At 46.2% G+C, this 18,838-nt stretch overlaps 1 protein-coding gene and 1 non-coding gene across 5 annotated transcripts in view; one reads left to right on the forward strand and one right to left on the reverse strand.

Annotated features, from left to right (window-relative positions):
- The window catches only part of SLC1A2 (solute carrier family 1 member 2), a 159,202-nt gene that overhangs the window by 94,213 nt on the left and 46,151 nt on the right, over window positions 1-18,838 (forward strand). For all 4 annotated transcript variants that reach the window (XM_018059239.1, XM_013969795.2, XM_013969794.2 and 1 more), the window contains exons 2-5: window positions 5,118-5,257; window positions 7,233-7,385; window positions 10,352-10,602; window positions 15,532-15,700. In XM_018059239.1, the coding sequence (XP_017914728.1) occupies window positions 5,118-5,257; window positions 7,233-7,385; window positions 10,352-10,602; window positions 15,532-15,700 (713 nt within the window). The remainder of the gene's footprint in view (window positions 1-5,117; window positions 5,258-7,232; window positions 7,386-10,351; window positions 10,603-15,531; window positions 15,701-18,838) is intronic.
- TRNAV-AAC lies at window positions 3,125-3,197 on the reverse strand. Its single transcript has one exon. It is a non-coding gene; the product is annotated as a tRNA-Val (tRNA).

Below are 18,838 nucleotides of genomic sequence, written 5' to 3' on the forward strand. Positions count from 1 at the left end.
GTGTCTGTGCTAAAAACCAACATGTGGACACCAGAATTGGCATCTGGTGGGAGCTTCAGGCGCTAGTTTGGACAAATAAATTCCTAAATTGTGTGTATTTCATTTATTTTGCTAAGCTCTGGACAAATTGCATTCTTAATTTAGGAGACCCCTCATTCCTCCAGGTTTCTGGTCAAATGCCCTTTATCACAGAAGCTCTCCTTTCCTGACCAGCTGATGCAAAATAGCTCTGTCTTCTTTCCGCGTGTCAGCCTCTTCCTAGCATATTAACTCCACTTGAAATATAGGTTTTCATTTATTTGTTCTCCACTAAAATGTGCATCCTGCGGGAGCAAGGGCTTTGTCTCTTTTGTCTATTGTGTTACTGTAGCACCTGTAACAGCACGGGGCCTGTAACATATGCCCAGTAGGAACTTGTGGAATAAATGCAGAATGGTGAGAGGGTTGCTCGGGGGTATGCTGCCAGCTACTGTAGAAGGACCTGGTTCCCAAGAGGAAGCACAGTGCCCTGTGTAGCTGCTTTCTGGTTCATAGTTTCTTTGAACAAACATTTATCAAGTGCTTGGGGCCAGGTGTTAAAGAACACAGTCCTGCTCTCATGGTTTGAAGAGTGGTGGAGGATGTAGACGTTTAAATTAAATCCATCCTTTAAGGTCCAGCTCTGGTATCAGTCCCTTCTGGGAACCTTTCTTTAACTTTCTTCTTCTTCCCCAAAGCTAGGTTAGGCACCATTCTTACCAGGTCCCATAGCATCCTGTACAGGATCTTATCATGGCCCGTATGTAAGGAGACAAGTACCAGACCCTGTGCGTTGTGTTCTGCATACGAGCTCCTTAAGGGCAAGGATTATACCTTACTCATTACTGGCTGTCGTGTCTGACACACAGAGTCCTCAGTAAATACCAGGTATCCTTGTTATCCCTGTTACTAGGTGCATTCAGTAACCAGCATCCACATAACTGGGGATGTGTGTAAAGTCATATGAAAAACTATATCTGTTCCAGGGATGTAATGTACACTGTGATAAATATAATAACACTGCTGTATATTATATATGAAAGTTGTTGAGAGTAAATCCTAAAGGTTCTCATCACAAGGAAAAATTTGTTTTCTAGTTCTTTAATTTTGTACATATATGAGATGATGGATGTTTTCTAAACTTACTGTGGTAATCATTTCACATTGTATATAAATCAAATCTTTATGCTGCTTACCTTAAACTTATACAGTGCTGTGTGTCATTTATATCTCAGTAAAACCAGAAGGAAAAAACCCTACAACCATATGAAGGAATAAAATGATTGTTGTGATTCAGCTGCTAAGTTGGGTCTTACTCTTTGCTACCCCATGGACTGGCATATGCCTTCCTGTCCCTTACTGTCTCCGAGTTTGCCCAAGTTCATGTCCATTGAATCGGTGATGCTGTCCAGCCCTAAAGATGATTAGAAATGGTAAATACAAAATAAAAGCAGAGCAGTATATCTCTTCTTCTGAGGATATATAAGGCTTGGAAGCAGTTCTATACTGTGCTGTACCATCTTCTTTAATCTTATGTTCTATAATATTCTCCATTTCAAGCTCTCTTTGTGTTCTTGGGGGGTGTAGGGATCACTTAGACTTGTCAAGGATTTTTACAAAGAGTTCTTGGCAGACTCCCTGCAACCCCAGAGGCAAGCGGAGGCCCTGATGCACTTTAACGATGATTTTCTACACGCAGATGTTAGAAGCTCCTCCGAGCCTGGAGCACGTGTTTAATTCCAAGTGGGCAAGTCACAGGCATCCTCTCAATAAATACTTGTGGGTTCGTGAGATTTTGATGCTGCCACTTTGATGTGGCTGTTTTGATTCGGGGCTTCAGGGATGTTTTGCTATGGTTTAAAAGACAAATCATAGAGATTTTGTGCGACTCAGAAGGGTAGCCAACCAGGCATCCAACCACACTGCTTGATGGGGTGTGGACGTTAACCTAATATTTGTGTGTTTTTACTTGGACGTGGCTGTTTTGATGCCTGACGCTTTCATTACGTCGTATGGATCTTGCCAGAATGTCTGGTTTAAATATTTGATAGTCTCACTGAAATACCAACCATGATTCTAACTTCAGTGGCAGGAGGGCTTCAAATGAAACAGAAGGCAGGGGATTACGCTCTCGAGGCGCTCATAGAGTATTTTGCCAAGGCTGGCTAACGAATGCATTCACCATTTCAGAACATGTACAGCCGCCATTATTATTGGCAATTTCCCGGTTTACAGCTTCAGATTATTGGCTAGAGAAGTGTTTAAAAATATAAAAAGATCCTAATGCAAGCATGGAAATATGGTCCATCCATGTTAAAAAGATAGTTTTGATCATTTTCCCTGCTGTGCTGTAAAAAGAACTTTTCTGTCTGTTTTATTTGGTGGTGGGAGGAAATGGTCTTTACTGCTTGCTGGTCAGACAGCCCCTTCTCTGCTTGCAGCGAACTTCCTGCCATGTTTTCTTTAGACTGCCTGAGTGATCATTAACATACACACATGCCAGATAGTTGGGGGTGCCCGCAAACTAACTAGATGAGTAGAAAAGTAGGCCACTGTAGGAAGACTAAGTGAAAAGTGAAAAAAAGTGAAATCGCTCAGTCGTGTCTGACTCTTTGCGACCCCAGGGACTGCAGCCTACCAGGCTCATCCGAAGGCAATGGCAACCCACTCCAGTGTTCCTACGTGGAGAATCCCAGGGATGGGGGAGCCTGGTGGGCTGCCGTCTATGGGGTCGCACAGAGTCAGACATGACTGAAGCGACTTAGCAGCAGCAGCAGCTGCAGGAAGACGAAGATGCTTTTCTTTTGACTGATGTTTTCATCTGAGTATTCTACCAGACCTTGCTACATATTCCTAATTTTAAAATATTTTAAAAGCAAGTACATTAAGCAGCTTGTTAAGAAAAAGTAAGTCATTGTATTGGGTCCTTGGTCTTGACTCTGAGAGTCCAGAAGCTAAGCTTGGTATCTTGAAAGAAACAAAGAGAAGTCGCTCAGTCGTGTCCAACTCTTTGCCACCCCATGGACTGTAGCCACCAGGCTCCTCCCTCCACAGGATTTACCAGGCAAGAGTACTGGAGTGGGTTGCTGTTTCCTTCTCCAAAGATTGTTTCCGCCCAGTTTTGAACTGGGGACTTTTCACATGTTAGGCAAACGTGATAACCACTACACCATGGAAACCGTATGGCTATATGTCCCTAATGGTGTCTTGAATGGTGGTGCAACTGCATGGGTCCCCTAAGTTAAATGTCACACTTGTCATGAATATTCCCTGGAGAAACGAACCACGTGTACTGGCTGCCTGACATACATCATCATGTTTAACTTCCACAAGGTAGGCCTCGAGCCTTTCTTTGCTTTTTTTTTTAAGAGAACATTTCTTTATTTATGGGTATGTCAGGTGTTAGTTACGGCACGAGGGCTCTTCCTTGCAGCCACACGGGCTTCTCTCCAGTTGTGGTCTGCAGGCTCCAGAGTGCCTGGGCTCTGTAGTTTGCAGTACACAGGCTCTCTAGTTGAGACCCTGGGCTCAGTAGTTTCGGTATGTGGACTTGGTCGCCTCACGGCACATGGGATCTTAATTCCCCAACCAGGGATCAAACCCATTCCCCCTGAGCTGGCAGGCAGATTATTAATCACTGGACCACCAGGGAAGTCCCGAGCCCTTCTTTCTATAAACCACACAGCTAGCAAGTGATAGAGTCATGATTTGAACCCAGGCTCTCTGATTCCAAAATCCACACTATTTCCAGTATAACCAGTGATTTCAAACCACTGGCCTGCAGGTTGGTGTTGACTCCAAAGGAATGTCTCTCCAGTCTGTGGTGGGAATATCTGGGTAAGGGTGACACCTGTTTATCTTGAAGAAACACACGTGTGCTAAGGTGAATCAGTCATGTCCAGCTCTTGGCCACCCTGTGGACCACAGGCCACCAGGCTCCTCTGACCATGGGATTCTCCAGGCAACAATACTGGAGTGGGTTGCCATGCCCTCCTCCACGGGATCTTCCCAACCCAGGGGTCGAACCGGCATCTCTTAGGGTCTACCTGCATCTCTTAGGGTCTACCTGCATCGTCAGGCAGGTTCTTTACCACTAGTGCCACCTGGAAATAGTTGTTTATTCAGAGACTGTGACTTGTCTTTCAAGATGTTAAAGATCAGGTTTTTTTTTTGGTCACATGATGGTAGTTGTAAATGACAGCTAACAGAAATGTCCTAAAATGTCAAAGTGAAAAAAAAAAATTGGCCTCCCTGTGTTGGTCCCCAAGCTTAAACTTGAAATCTTATTGGCCCAGGAAATGACATAGCTGGAAAAAAGAGACAATCTACTCATTGTCCTGGCAGAGTCTTTGATGGCTGACTTAGCAGAGCTTGGGTTCACGTGGCGTTTTTCTGGAAGAGGACTGGGATGCATCTGCAGTTGGAGGTGATCACAGGCTGCTTAGAGAGATGCTCCTTTGACACTGAGGAGCATGACTCTTGGGCAGCTCAAAGGAGTCCCGATAATGCAAGTGGCCTTTTAAAAACCACAATGGAATCATTTTTTTTTTAAACTAGAAAAATCACCTTTTCCAAAAGAGAGGTAGAACTTGGACTACCAGCATGTCTGAGTTTTCCATGCCCAGGATGGGGAAGACTGGAGCTCAGAGGCATTTAATTTAGCAGTGACTCAGGCTGTTACTTTCCTGACCTTAGATGATTAAGAAGTCATCTTTTTGTTCTTGATACAAGAATGAAAGGGCTCAGATTTTGGAGCCAGACATATCTGGGCAAATTACTCTCTGTGAAATGGGGCAGGGACACTTGCCTTGGAGAGTTACCATGGGACTCTTGGGAGAACCTTCCACTGCCTTTCGTGCGATGATTCAAGATAACAGGGATAAACACACTTAGCTTGTTGGCATTTCGTGTGTCCTGCTTACAGGTGAACTATCATTCAGGGCACCCTGAGTTTCTTTGACTTTTTACTTCCCTGCCAGTGATTCCAGAATCCCAGCTGTGCCCGGGGAGGCTGTTTCGCCTCCTACATCCTGAGCCCCTCAAACTGCAGAGGGGCAGTGCCCAGCAGACTCTAACCACTGCCTTCACTTCTGTTTCAGTGCCAACAACATGCCCAAGCAGGTGGAAGTACGGATGCATGACAGCCACCTGAGTGCGGAGGAGCCAAAGCCGCGGCATCTGGGGCTGCGCTTGTGCGACAAGCTGGGGAAGAACCTCCTGCTCACCCTGACCGTGTTCGGTAGGAGACAGGTGGCCCCACCCACTCCTCCGCCCCGGGTCTCTCCTGGCTCTGTGTGGAAGCTGGTTCTGGCAGCGGGCACTCTAACCCAGAAAGCAAGCCACACGTGCTGCCTAACCCCACCTTTGCCCTGGCACAGCTGCCTCAGTGAGACTCTTTTCCCTTTCACCTGCCCCAGCCATGTTTTCCTCCTTGGGGTTCTAGTGGATCTCAGATTCCAGTGAGCATGACCAGTTTCTGTGGATAAATGAGCATGCAGATTCCCGGGTCCTGCTCACAGACTGTGCTGTGGGCCATTTGCATGAGACCTTGGAATCTGCATCTTAAGCCTTCTGTGCATGTGTGTGTGTGTGTGTGTGCTCAGCTGCTTCACTCGTGTCCAGCCCTTTGTGACAATATGGACAGTAGCCCGCCAGGCTCCTCTGTCCATGGGATTTTCCAGGCAAGAATACTAGAGTGGGTTGTCATGCTCTCCTCCGGGGGATCTTCCTCACCCAGGGATCCAACCCACATCTCCTATACCTTGGGCATGGCAGGCAGATTCTTTACCACTAAGCCACCGGGGAAGCCCCTTAAACCTTCTAGGTGATTCCAAAGCAGATGATCAGTATTCCACATTTAGAGAAGTACCTGCATCTTGATAAAGGCAACAGTTGCCAAAACCTCACCAACAAGACTCCAAGGATTCACATTCTCCATGCACCTCATTAACTTAGATTCACTTAACACAGTAGCTAACAAGGTCAGTGTGGAAGAGGCTTGTCCTGAAGCTTTGATCTGCTCCAGCTCCACCTCAGAAGTCTTGCTCCTCTGCTTCAGGTCTCACCCAGGTGCTGGTTGTATTTTTTGTGTGACTGTTGATATAGACTTGGCCTTGGGTTTTCAACTAGGATTTATTGAAAATGGGGGAAATTGCAGTTTCTTGTACTGAAACGCCTTCTCCTTTGAGTCAGTCTTCTTGGATGTCAGTGGACTACAGTCAGGAGTGGACATTTGCCCCAGCTCAGTTCACTTAATAGAAGAAAACCGCAGACGTGGTAGGGTTTTCCAAGGGTTACCCTCCACAGAAGGGATGAAATTTCATTCATCCTAAGTTTTAAAAAAGTGTGCTGTTCACTTGTGAAGAAAAAAACACCAGATTTCCGGCCGTGTTACTTACTCTCTTTGCATCTCTGGAGTTAATCCCATAGCCATATACCTAGGAAGCCCCTGCCTCTCTCCCTGACTCTAGTCATGCTTATAACCCCATTTGTGGTTTCCACAAGGGTGGCTTATGTTAGCTACCAGTTTGGAGTGATCCAAGGTTTTGTTGTGGAATCCTTGAGTATGCAAAGCAAAAGGCTCCTGGTAGCATTTCTGCTCAAATTGTTTCCTCCCAAATCTTATATTTTTAGACACCCTCCTTCATCTCCCTTAAGAACAACATGTTTCAAGATTATGTATCAGGACATAGAAGTCAAAGACAAAGCTCTTTGAGGATGAGCCATGGGGAAATGACTGGAAGTAGAAAAAAGAAAACTAACGCCACTTTGGTCACGTAAATGTTCCTTTTGTCTGATATTCAGTAACAAAGATAAGAAATATATTAGACACTGTGGCATGTACCCAGCCTAGGCTGGGAAGAGAAGCATGTCTGACGTTGTGGGTTATTTCTACTGACAATCTCTGACTCTGAAAGTGGATGATATCCTAAAGAAATTGGGATCAAGTTGCCAGGTTATATTTCCCACAGAGCCTTCAGAAGGCTCTTCTTGACTCTTCCAGTGTGGCCTTTTAGAAGAGTTGGAGACAGAAAACATTTTTCCACAAGTCAACAAAATTAACTTCATTTTTCTAATGGTATTTTTGTTATGTGTTAGTCATCATCTGATAATAGAGAGGTACGAGAAAAGTTAATGTTATTGAACTGTATCCCTAGAACTATTCATTTGATGAGGGCAAAAAATATATTCATATTTTTTCTCCTTCCTTATAGGTGTCATCCTGGGGGCAGTATGTGGAGGACTTCTTCGCTTGGCATCTCCTATCCACCCAGATGTGGTTATGTTAATAGCCTTCCCAGGGGATATACTCATGAGGATGCTGAAAATGCTCATTCTCCCTCTCATCATCTCCAGTTTAATCACAGGTAAGACCACTTTTCTGGCACCGGGTCACAGTGGGTCATACTCTTGCTCTAGCTTTTGGACTGACCAGAAAATCTCAATTTGGTTGAATCAACGAATCTGATCATCTTCTGTGTCATTTCTCTTCAGAGTCTTGATTTTCCTAACTCTAAAACTGAAATGAAAGTGAAAGTGAAATCTCTCAGTCATGTCTGACTCTTTGTGACCCCATGGACTGTAGCCTACCAGGCTCTTCTGTCCATGAGATTTTCCAGGCAATAGTTCTGGAGTGGATTGCCATTTCCTTCTCCAGGAGATCTTCCCAACCCAGGGATCAAACCTGGGTCTCCCACATTGGAGACAGATGCTTTACTGTCTGAGCCACCAGGGAAGCCCACAAAACTGAAATAAGCAACCCTGAGAAAAAGAGTTTGGTCGGTCCATCTGTTTGTGTAGCAACAGAGGATAAAAAGGAAATAGCCACATGTTAAAAGTGATCATCTCTAGAGATTTTAATTTTCAATGTACACTTTTCTCATTTTCTAAATTGTATTTGTTCAGTTCAGTTCAGTTCAGTCGCTCAGTCGTGTCCGACTCTTTGTGACCCCATGAATTGCAGCATGCCAGGCCTCCCTGTCCATCACCGTCTCCCGGAGTTCACTCAGACTCACGTCCATCAAGTCCGTGATGACATCCAGCCATCTCATCCTCTGTCGTCCCCTTCTCCTCCTGCCCCCAATCCCTCCCAGCATCAGAGTCTTTTCCAATGACTCAACTCTTCTCATGAGGTGGCCAAAGTACTGGAGCTTCAGCTTTAGCGTCATTCCTTCCAAAGAAATCCCAGGGTTGATCTCCTTCAGAATGGACTGGTTGGATCTCCTTGCAGTCCAAGGGACTCTCAAGAGTCTTCTCCAACACCACCGTTCAAAAGCATCAATTCTTCGACACTCAGCCTTCTTCACAGTCCAACTCTCACAGCCATACATGACCACAGGAAAAACCATAGCCTTCAGAAACTGACAAATAAAGAAAAACAATAGAAAAAGTAGCTTTTTCTTTAATATTTAGTTGCATGTAGAGGGAAGTGGTTATTAACGATAAATGGAATACTAGATATGAAACTCTTGGAGTGTTTCAGAAGAAAGATCCCCTCAATGTGTAGTTCATGTCTACTTGTGTTTTGGTTCAAAGAGTTGTTTCATTTGAAAGAATTTTATTTCCCCCCCCGCCCCCGGGCTTATACAGGTAGTTTCCTCCTTACCAAATATTACTCAAATGTTGTTGAAATTGTTGAATGTTAGAGACTAAGCTCTGGGTTAGGGATGAAGAACTGGGATTTGGTTTGTATCTGGGGGACCAACAGGCTGGGTGATCTTGAGAAATCTGTTCTAGACCACCCACTTTATGAATGTAGTGGAGCTCTGGTGACTCCAAGAGATTCAGCTGCTGCAGTCCCATAGCTGGTTGGCCAATGAATCCAGTGAGGGAAAGAGCTGGCACTCGGTGTCAGGAAGGTCTTAGCATTCAGCCTCAGACTGCGTGAAGCTATATTTTACTTTAAAAGCTCCTTTTGAAATCAGAGAAATTTGTTCTCCATGCCTGTTTAATAGATTGTACATTAGCCAACCCAGTAAGGAAGTTTCATTTCCATTAGCTATACTTAGACTTCAGATTGATTGAAAGAACAAATAGGTCATATATGGGTCAGCTTCATTCAGAAAAGTTAATGTCAATAATAGTCTCCTCCTGAATGGCAAAAAGACTGATCCGCAGTAAAAGTTGCATGTCTCAGTCTAGTAAAAGCAGGAACTGAAACCAGGAAATAGAAAAACTGAAGAAACTACTGGAAAAAAACCCAGTGAAGGCTGGAGTTTTTGTGACTTGCTTGGAGTTTCTGCTAACCATCAGAGAAGCTTCTGAGAATTAGATGGAGCTTCCACCCATGCTGGGTGTTTTGCACATGTGTTCTCATGTCCCTATACAAGGTCAGACAACGTGGTCTCCATCAGGCTTCATCTGAGAGGAGTGATAGGGCTGTGCTAGAACCACTTCCACTTTCCCAGACTTTGGATTTTATGACCCGTAATGTATTCAAAAGAGATTTTGAATACATAGGGCTACCAACCTTTTATTTCCCTAAGTGAGGACCTTCAAACAAACAAACCAAAAAACCTAAAATGTACCAGCATCACCACTTCATAAGGAAAGGATTTCTTAATACCTAAGAAGTGGGAAGGACATAATCTCAGAATCAAAAATTGAATAGAGCATTCAACTTTCACTATCACAGGCTGAAAAAAAAATTTTGTCACCAACCAGTTTATAAACCCTGGACCAGATGTTCTCCAGCTCTTCACAGTTCCCTGTGTGCGTGTGATCAGTCGCTCCGTCGTGTCTGACTCTTATGACCCCCATGGACTGCAGCCCACCAGGCTCCTCTGTCCATGGGATTTTTCAGGCAAGAATACTGGAGTGGGTTGCCATTTCCTCCAAGGGATCTTCCTGACACGAGGATAGAATTATGTCTCTTGCGTCTCCTGCATTGGCAGGCAGATTCTTTACCACTAGCGCCACCCTCTAGAATCTCAAAAATATCCTTGGAAAATTGAATTGTAAACTGTGGCGTTGACCAAATATTCAGTTGAAGGAGGTTTAATTAACCATTAATACATTTGAGTAATACAAAGCCCAGGGTTGTTTATAGGTATGTATGCCAAGTAGCTTCAGTCATGTCCGACTGTTTGTGACCCCGTGGACTGTAGGCCGTCAGGCTCCTCTGTCCATGGGGATTCTCCAGGCAAGAGTAGTGGAGTGGGTTGCCATTTTCTTCTCCAGGGAATCTTCCCAACCTTGGGATCAAACCCAGGTCCCCTGCATTGCAGGCGGATTCTTTACCACCTAGCACCTGGGGAAGCTATAGGTATGCAGACAGAGGCAAGTAACAGGGAGATAATGGAACTAATCCTTCTGGATTTCTTTTTCTATCCAGGGTTGTCGGGCCTGGATGCTAAAGCCAGCGGCCGCTTAGGCACAAGAGCTATGGTGTACTACATGTCCACAACCATCATTGCCGCGGTGTTGGGGGTCATCCTTGTCCTGGCCATCCACCCAGGCAACCCCAAACTCAAGAAGCAACTGGGGCCTGGGAAGAAGAATGATGAAGTGTCCAGCTTAGATGCCTTTTTGGACCTTATTCGGAATCTCTTCCCTGAAAACCTTGTTCAAGCCTGTTTTCAGCAGGTAACCCAGAGTTCTGATAGTCTTGCTTCTCCAAACTCCTAAGTTATGAAGGTGATAACTTTGAGACTGTTTCAGCAAACCAGCTGTGGGCAATAATTTTTTTCATATTTATGTCTCTGCCTAAGTGTGGGGGATCCTCTGGGGCAGAATTTTCGGATAGGAGTCCCTTAGTCTTTTTTTCTTAACTTCCATTTCTTTTGCAGTACGCTTAATAGCATTTAGCTCTGGAATCTCTCTTCTCCTTTTTCCTGTTTGTCTCTTTTTCTTCTTTTTGGTTCTTCTCTCTGTATCATCCACAGACACATTTCTATCACCCTTGCCCACAACCCTCTAGAGTACCCGGTGGTTCTCGATCTTAGCAATGTTAGCAAAACCACGTGTGGTCCATTTCAAAATGCTTATTTATGTTCTACAGAATCAGAATCTCCAGAACGGGCCCAGTAATTGGGTATTCATCAAATTAAGACTTGAGGGTGTTTGTCAAAGTAACATATGACCGTGGTGGATTCATGTCAATGTATGGCAAAACCAATACAGTATTGTAAAGTAAAAATAAAAATTAAAAAACAATAACAACAACAACAAAGTAACACATGAGGCTTGCAGAAATTTAAAGAAATTTTTGAATGCACATAAAGTAAAAATTCAAGTCCCCACGTCCCTTCCCTAGGCGACTCATGTTTCCTCCTATAAATATAAATATATATATGTATATATATTTGTCACATATATGTTGTGTATGTATGTATAAAATAAAAAAATATCAATCTGGGAATGTTGCATCATGCATACGGTGTTACATTCTACTTTCTTGTTTAACAGTGTTTTAGTGTCATCTCTTTTTCTGTGGTTGTGTAGTATTTCTAAAGGATAAATTCTAGAAGCAAAACATGCCCTGCCAAAGAGTTGATATTTTGAATTTGCTGATGTTATAAAAAATGGTCCTACAAAATTTGTAGCAATATATACTCCTACCAACGGCATACACGCGTATCTGTTTTTTTAACACACAATTTTTAAAACCTATTGATTCTGCTGGGTATGTTACCGGCCAGAGTTCTTAGACTCTAGAAAATGATAAGAGGTCAGACGAGAAATGTAGGCAAGGCTTTATTTGACCTCAGGCTGCAGCTGGAGGAAGTGAGAACAAGTAACAGCTCCTCTTGCTCTGTCCCTGAATGTGTGTGTGAATGTGCCCCTGAATGTGGGGGGGCGGGGAGTGTAGGGGTGCAGGACAAGCTGGTCCCTTAAATTGGGTGAGGGTAGGGTGGTCCAGGGGTTAGGCCAGTAGGGTGCCTTGGGTGGTCTGCCAACTCCCTTGGTGGTGCTGTGTGCAGGCGTCGTGCCTGGTACCCGCTTTTGTTCCAGAAACCTCAGGAGTGGCAGTTGGGTTTTGGGTCTTTTTGCATTATGTTGTTCATAATTTGCCTCAACTGTGCATGCGTGCAGTTGTTTTTAGTCCCTGATAGCTTCTTTTTACTGTTGCTTGAGGAGACATTTGCCCCGATGCAAGCATGGCAGCAAAGGGTCCCAGGTCCCGGGTCCCAAATCCTAGCCTCTCTCAAGTAAATGGACTGAGTCAGCTGCCCAGACCCCCCTCAACAGACAACCAGCCTGTTGTCTAGACCCAAAGTTAGTTTAGGTTAGAATATACCTCAGTTCCCATTAGCCCTGGTTGGAAGTAAACTAGAACCAAGGAACCTCCTTCAGCCATTTCCAGTGACTCACAGAAGAATAAATTTAGGAAACAAGTTACAGAGAAGAGAAGTCTACATTCCCAGCTGCCCTCAAGGTGCCATTGCCACCCACTGCTGAGCCAGTGCACTCTGGATAAACCTGGAATATGGTCTCTGCTTTCCAAGGCCACTTTGGATGCACTTGTAGCAGGGAACTATATTAAAGGAAACATCCCAGGCAGGAGAAGTTGAGTGGGGAGTGACTAGAAACCGACTAGGGGACTTCCCTGATGCTGCAGTGGATGGGAGCCCGCCTGCCAGTACAGGGGACTTGGGTGTGGTCCCTGGTCCAGGAAGATTCCACGTGCCACGCAGTGGCTGAGCCCGTGCGCTGTGACTGCTGAGTCCGCGTGCTGCAACTACTGAAGCCTGCGTAACCTAGAGCCTGTGCTTCGCAACAAGGGAAGCCACTGCCACGAGAAGCCCTCACACCCCAAAGAAGAGGAGCCCCCACTCACCGCAGCTAGAGAAAGTGATGAAGACCCAGTGCAGCCATAAATACATACATTTAAGACAAGAAAAACATTCTTTGTCCTGCAAACAGTCATAGATTAAAAAAAGAGAATGAAACAGGCTAGGGAAGGGGTGCGTCTGGGTACCCTCTCTCTATTGCCCCTGCCCCTCAGCCAGCCTGTTTAGAAAGACAAGCTTGCTGGCTCTGGGGCAGTGGACACAACCAGGTGCCAAGTCTATTAACGTTTTGGAAATAGCTCCCTGGAGCTGGAGCAGCTGGAGGCTGAGCCGGTAGGAGACCAGGGATGGGAGCAGTATCGGAGGGAGGGGAGAGGGACAGATTTGGGCTTCACTCTGGTACCCGATCATGACCACGTTCCATGCAAGAAGGAGCCTCTTTCGTCTGAGTGACTGGGGCAGGACTGAGAAGCAGGCAGGCCCCCGGAGCTGTGGATGTGAGCTAGAGGAGAGTTCTGTGGTGCAGCCATGCTCATGCTTCCTGAGCTGTCTGGTCGATGGGCAATCTCTGCATGTTGCTGCCCTGGGCAAAGGGCACTGGGGGCTTGGGGGCAGCACCAGGATAGAGGATCAGGCCATTCCCTGCCCCGCCCAGCCCTGGATCCACCCCTCCGCTGTCAAAATTCACACGAGGAGTAAGCTCTTCATCCTCCAGCGAAGCCCAAGGACATGGTCCCTTTGGGTTAGGACTACCAGGAAAAAAAAAAAAAATCATGTGGAATATTTTACCTCAGGCTGAGGGAGGGTGCAGATTTCATAGGCCAGTCTCTGGGCAGCCCAGAGGACAGGGAGCTTAACCCACGGGCAATCCCAAGGGCTTAGGAGGGCCTTGAAGAGGGTTGGAAGACAGGGAACGCTTAGACGGTGACATGGCATTGCCAGAAAGAAAGGCAGAGAACCCCATCTCAGTGGTAGCATCCCTAGCGCCTGGCCTGCAGCTCAAGCCACTCACCTATGCTCTTTGGGAGCTATATTTTGGAGTCAATAGAACTCACTTTGAATCCTGCTGAGTAACTACTAGCTCTCTGTCCTAGGGTTAGTTACTCAGCCCTGTGAGTCCTGAGGGGCTCCTGTTGACATAAGAGATAGAAAGATGTCACATGAACATGGTATACCTGGCCGCCTGATCCTGGAGGCCACCATTCATTCAGGCCGATGGCCGTGGTGGCACTAGTGGTAAAGAATCCACCTGCCAATGCAGGAGACTCGAGAGACATGGGTTTGATCCCTGGATCAGAAGATCCCCTGGAGAAGGGAATGGCAACCCACTCCAGTAATCTTGCCTAGAGAATCCTGTGGACAGAGGCGCCTGGCAGGCTACAGTCCATGGGGTCTCAAAGAGTCGGACAAGACTGACGTGACTGAGCACACACATGGCCACTACTCCTTTGAGCTTTAGCTTTTTTAGCCTTCTCAGAGTAGGCCTGTATTTGGCTATGGTCCTCACTTTGTTCCCAGGACACAACTCTGTTGTTCATGGAGGCGTCCCTTCACATCCCCCCTGCATTCTCCCTTTGGGTCGTCATTGCCCAGGCCAAGGGGGCTGTGAGCTGCCTGCTCCCACTCAGCCGGCCTGATCCTCTCCCAGCACAAGTCCATGTGGCCAGGTTGGAACCTAGAGCACTGCCTCACCCCAGGGCGTGTACGCTGTACTTCCCTCTCCCAGTTAGGAGAGCCGATCTGTTCAGCCTTGCTTTCCCTTGGGCTCAGCTGCTGGAGGATTGTGTCCATGTAGTTTAGCAGGCAGCACAGGTGGTGAAAGAACTCGGGGGTGGTCAGTGCATCTGAGCTGAAGTCCCAATAACTCTATGACATCTGACGAGTCACTTGACTTCTCCATGCCTCTTCTTCCGTATCTATTCAGGCTTCAGCCATCTGTCGCCTACTACGTGCCGGCACTGACATTCTAGGATTCTGCACGCCTTCTATTTTCATGCCCAGGGAGGTAGTGATTCTCTGGGCTCAGACATTGCATTTTCACAGCATGCAGAATGCCTGGCACCTTTGAAAATAGGATGGCTGCCCCAGATGTTGAGGAACAGCCTGAGAGCTTCTTAGAGGAATGTTGGCCCAGAGATGCTTGGGGAACATGGAGCAAGTCTTGGTATCATTGCCCGGAAGGAGAGGCTGTCTTCCCACCTCACACCTCCCTGCTGTGGTGGCTGCTGCTGGCTGGCACATCTGGCAGCCGGATGGAAATCCCCAGCAGAGCCAGGCTCTGGGAGGAACCCACGTGAGAGTGGGTCTGTGAAGACTCCATGTGACGGAAACCAGGCAGAGAGAAGCAAATCGTGTGAGTCATGGGGTGCTGATCTGACCCCCACCAAGACTGTCACCCTCCTATTCCTGGCCAGATCCAGGACCCATCACAGGGGCCAGCAGGTCAGCCAACTGGGTTTCATATTTGATACTGTCTCCCTGGGAATGAAAGAAGCAGACAGGCGCCCCTCCTCTCAAAGCTTGTGTCCCGTTACTGACCATACTGCTTATAGTAATTACAAGAGAATGTTATAAATCCTGTCCCTACCATGGGATAGGACAGCCATTTCTCACCTGTATTTGTGCCTTAAAGCATCACTCTGTCAAATTCCCCAATTTTATAATCTCGTTTATGACATTTCTTATTTTTGACATATTAGGAATTTTAAAACACATAATTGGCTAGGATTTTGGTAATTTTAACAGCGTCTCGTCTTTATGTTCTTTTCCCCCATCCCATTAGATTCAAACAGTGACGAAGAAAGTCCTGGTGGCCCCTCCATCAGACGAGGACAGCAATTCCACCAACGCTGTCCTCTCGCTGTTGAATGAGACTGTGACCGAGGCTCCAGAGGAGACCCAGGTGGTCATCAAGAAGGGCCTGGAGTTCAAGGACGGCATGAATGTCTTAGGTGAGTACCCTTGTCTTCATCTCCTTGCAGGAGACACCTCTGCCAAGGTCACGTGGCCGGCCTTCCCGGCAGTGCAGCACCCGGGCATCCCGGTTTCCTTCTCAGAAAGCCAGTCGCCCTGCTGTCCTGTAGGTGGAGCAATTGGCTTTCTCTGGGGAGCGATTTGAGGGTAACTGGGATTGAGTTGAGACAAGGGCAGGGGAGAAGGCAGGAACAATACCACGTAGGGGTGTGGGGACTGGAGTCGGAGGAGGAGAAGGGACTGACTCTCATGGGGCACTTCCCCCGACTTTCTGCCTGGTGTTGGCCAGTCACTTTCTCTGACTCTCCATTTCATGAGGTTACACATCCAAGTGTTTCATTTCTTTCTCTTCTAGCCACCCTTGTGTGAGTCCCAGGACTGTGTAGGCATAGGAGCTTGTCCCGCCCCAGTCCTCACAGTCTGTAAACAAAGGCAGTGCTTTTAGAAGTGGAAAGTGTTGGCATTGGTGCTTAAAGGAGCTTCTCAAAAGGAGAAGCTTTTGTTGTAACTTTCTGGGATTCCAGGGAGCCCTTTCCCCAAGTGTGGAACCTTCTGAGCATGCCATCACGGAGGTTCTTGGACTCTGCAGTTAGACCAGTTTGGATCCTGTTTGGATCCCTTATGGACCATTCACTGATTATCTAATTGTGGGCAGATTCCTCTGTGTCTCGAGATTCATCTGTAAAGTGGGCATGGAGTTGGCATTTCTCTTGTAGATCATTGCGAGGATTCAATGAGATTGTGCACGTGGGCCCAGCGGTACGTGCCCTGTGCTTTATCATGCGAGCGGCTCTCATCATTAAAGGTGAGCTGCTCAGTAGGAAAAACCCCCAGAGGATACTCCCTACTCAGTTTACTCCCCAACCACCCCTGGGTCCATTCTCCCCACCATAACCCTGCTAGAATGGTGTCCCCAGCCGAGACAGAGGGGCATCTGGTCATAAGGTACGAGAAATGGGAAATCTAAGTGGAAGAAATATGCTGATCCATGCAGAGCGAGCTTTCTAAGGATTTGAATGAGAGCCCTTTAGAAAAGATTGAGCTCGCTTTGTCATCTAAGAGATCAAATGCCCTTGTCTCTTTGGTAGGGGTGTCAGATAATATACAGGGTGCCCATTTCATGTGAATTTCAGATAAACAACAGATAGTGTTAAAGGGTTATGTCCCAAATATTGCACCGGATATACTTGTATTTAAAAAAATGCATTCTTTATCTGAAATTCAGATTTCATCTGGGAGTCCTTTTTTTTCTTCTCAATTTGGTAACCCTACTCCTTACTCGTCCAGAATGGTTGACTCAGCAAGATTGCCCCACCACTAAAAAGTGTCTTTTTCTTTGACCTGGCAGGAAGTGAGAGTGAGGGGAGAGATAAGCAGACCAGGTTACCAGGCAACAGAAGATCAATAAATATTGTTGACAATCAGTGGGAGGCGAGAGGAGGAAGGAGAAAGTGGGAGAGTTCCTCTGAGGAGAAGGATTTGCAAACACCCTCCGCGTCCAACCTTGAGTGGCTCTTCTTTGCCACTGTCCAGATATCTGTGACCCTTTCAGGCATTCCCAACTCCCCTCGCCCCCCCCATGACCCACGGTCAATGCGGCCCCACCGTTTTGTGCTGTGGCCGTGAGTAACAGGGTCAGGGCTCTGGAGTGAATCATTCAGAAGACTTTTTGTGGTCATTTCCAGGGTCTTGGTGGATTCTGGGAAGTCACCTGACCTTTGGCTGTACTGGGGAGTTTCAACACCATTCAGGACTCACTCAACCCCAGTGACCAAGTCTAAGAGGGCTTTGTTCAAGTGAAACCCTGGCTGTTCCAGTGAGTGAGTTCAATGAAGCACTGTTCACAGAGGGAAATGACAGGCTGGCCATGAGTTTCTAAGTGAAGATTGAGGCCCTGGAGAGCTAAGGGAAGTTAGACGGTTGAGAAACTTCCCATTTACAAATCATGGCTGAAATCAGGTTCTTTCCATGGTCTTCCAAGGCAGAGATGGTGGCTTTTTTTTTTTTTTTTTGGTTTTTGGTTGTTTTTTGGCTTTGGAAAGTCCCGAGGATCAAGCATTGCAATTGTGAAGATAAAAACTCCGGTTCCAGCCTCCCACTTCTTGAAAGACTCATTTCTCTACTCCCCAAACCTCCAGACTACTCTGGGCTTCACTTCAATTCAATCCCAGCCACTTAAGTCAACTCCTGTGAGAGATTACTCCTTTCAACATCTCTCTCTCTTATACTCATGGAGATGGACAGTTTCTGCTGACCCTGCCAGGGATGCTATTTTATTCTAGTTCTTTGGGACCTTGAGACCTTGGGCATTTTCTCTTCGAATTTCCAGATGGAATTAACCACGTGATACTAGTTATTCTCAGCCATGATATTCACAGATTATCACTCACCACACACCTAGAAAACTCCTCTCTGTGGGTTTGAGATGAGCCTAAATTTGATTTCTTCTGTTACTGCAGAACTAGGTCACTCTAATTCTAGGTCACGCTAATTCTCATTAAGCCTTTGTGTTTATGGCCAAAACTGACTTGTAAGTCACTAGTTAATCTTTCTGGCTAAGAGCTGAAAAGGGGAAATATTAAATATCATGGATTAAGAATTTCAGTGCAAGTGCTAGATTTTTTTTTTCTGAAGAAGAGAGGGTCCAGCAAAGGATAGTTGAACAGTCTGGGTTGATATATACTTGGTATGAGAAGTGAATGGTTTTGGTAACTATGTAAAAGGTAAATTCAGAAGTTTGGACAGAAAGAATTTTCCCCTAAGAGAATCAAATCATAATGCTATAATTTACCTTGATATGGCTCAAGACTGTGGGCATAAATGGACACTATAGGAAACTGGATATAATAGGGAGGGGCTAGAAATAAAGTCTGCCAAAAACAGAGTAGGTGTAGGGAAGAGGAAGGGGAGAGAGGGAAGAGTAGATGGCCCATACTGCAGGGCAGAAAATAAGTCAGATGGGCAAGCAAGGGCCTGTTGCCCAGGGAACAATGACATTGGTTTATAGTCCATGCAAGTCATTAGCATTGGAGCCCCAAGATTGGCAATCACAGATTGGTAGTTGAGGGGCACATGATGACTGGTTATCAGAAATCCAGAGACACCCCACCCGCCAC

The sequence above is a fragment of the Capra hircus genome, chromosome 15 (assembly GCF_001704415.2).
Source record: "Capra hircus breed San Clemente chromosome 15, ASM170441v1, whole genome shotgun sequence".
NCBI lineage: Eukaryota > Metazoa > Chordata > Mammalia > Artiodactyla > Bovidae > Capra > Capra hircus.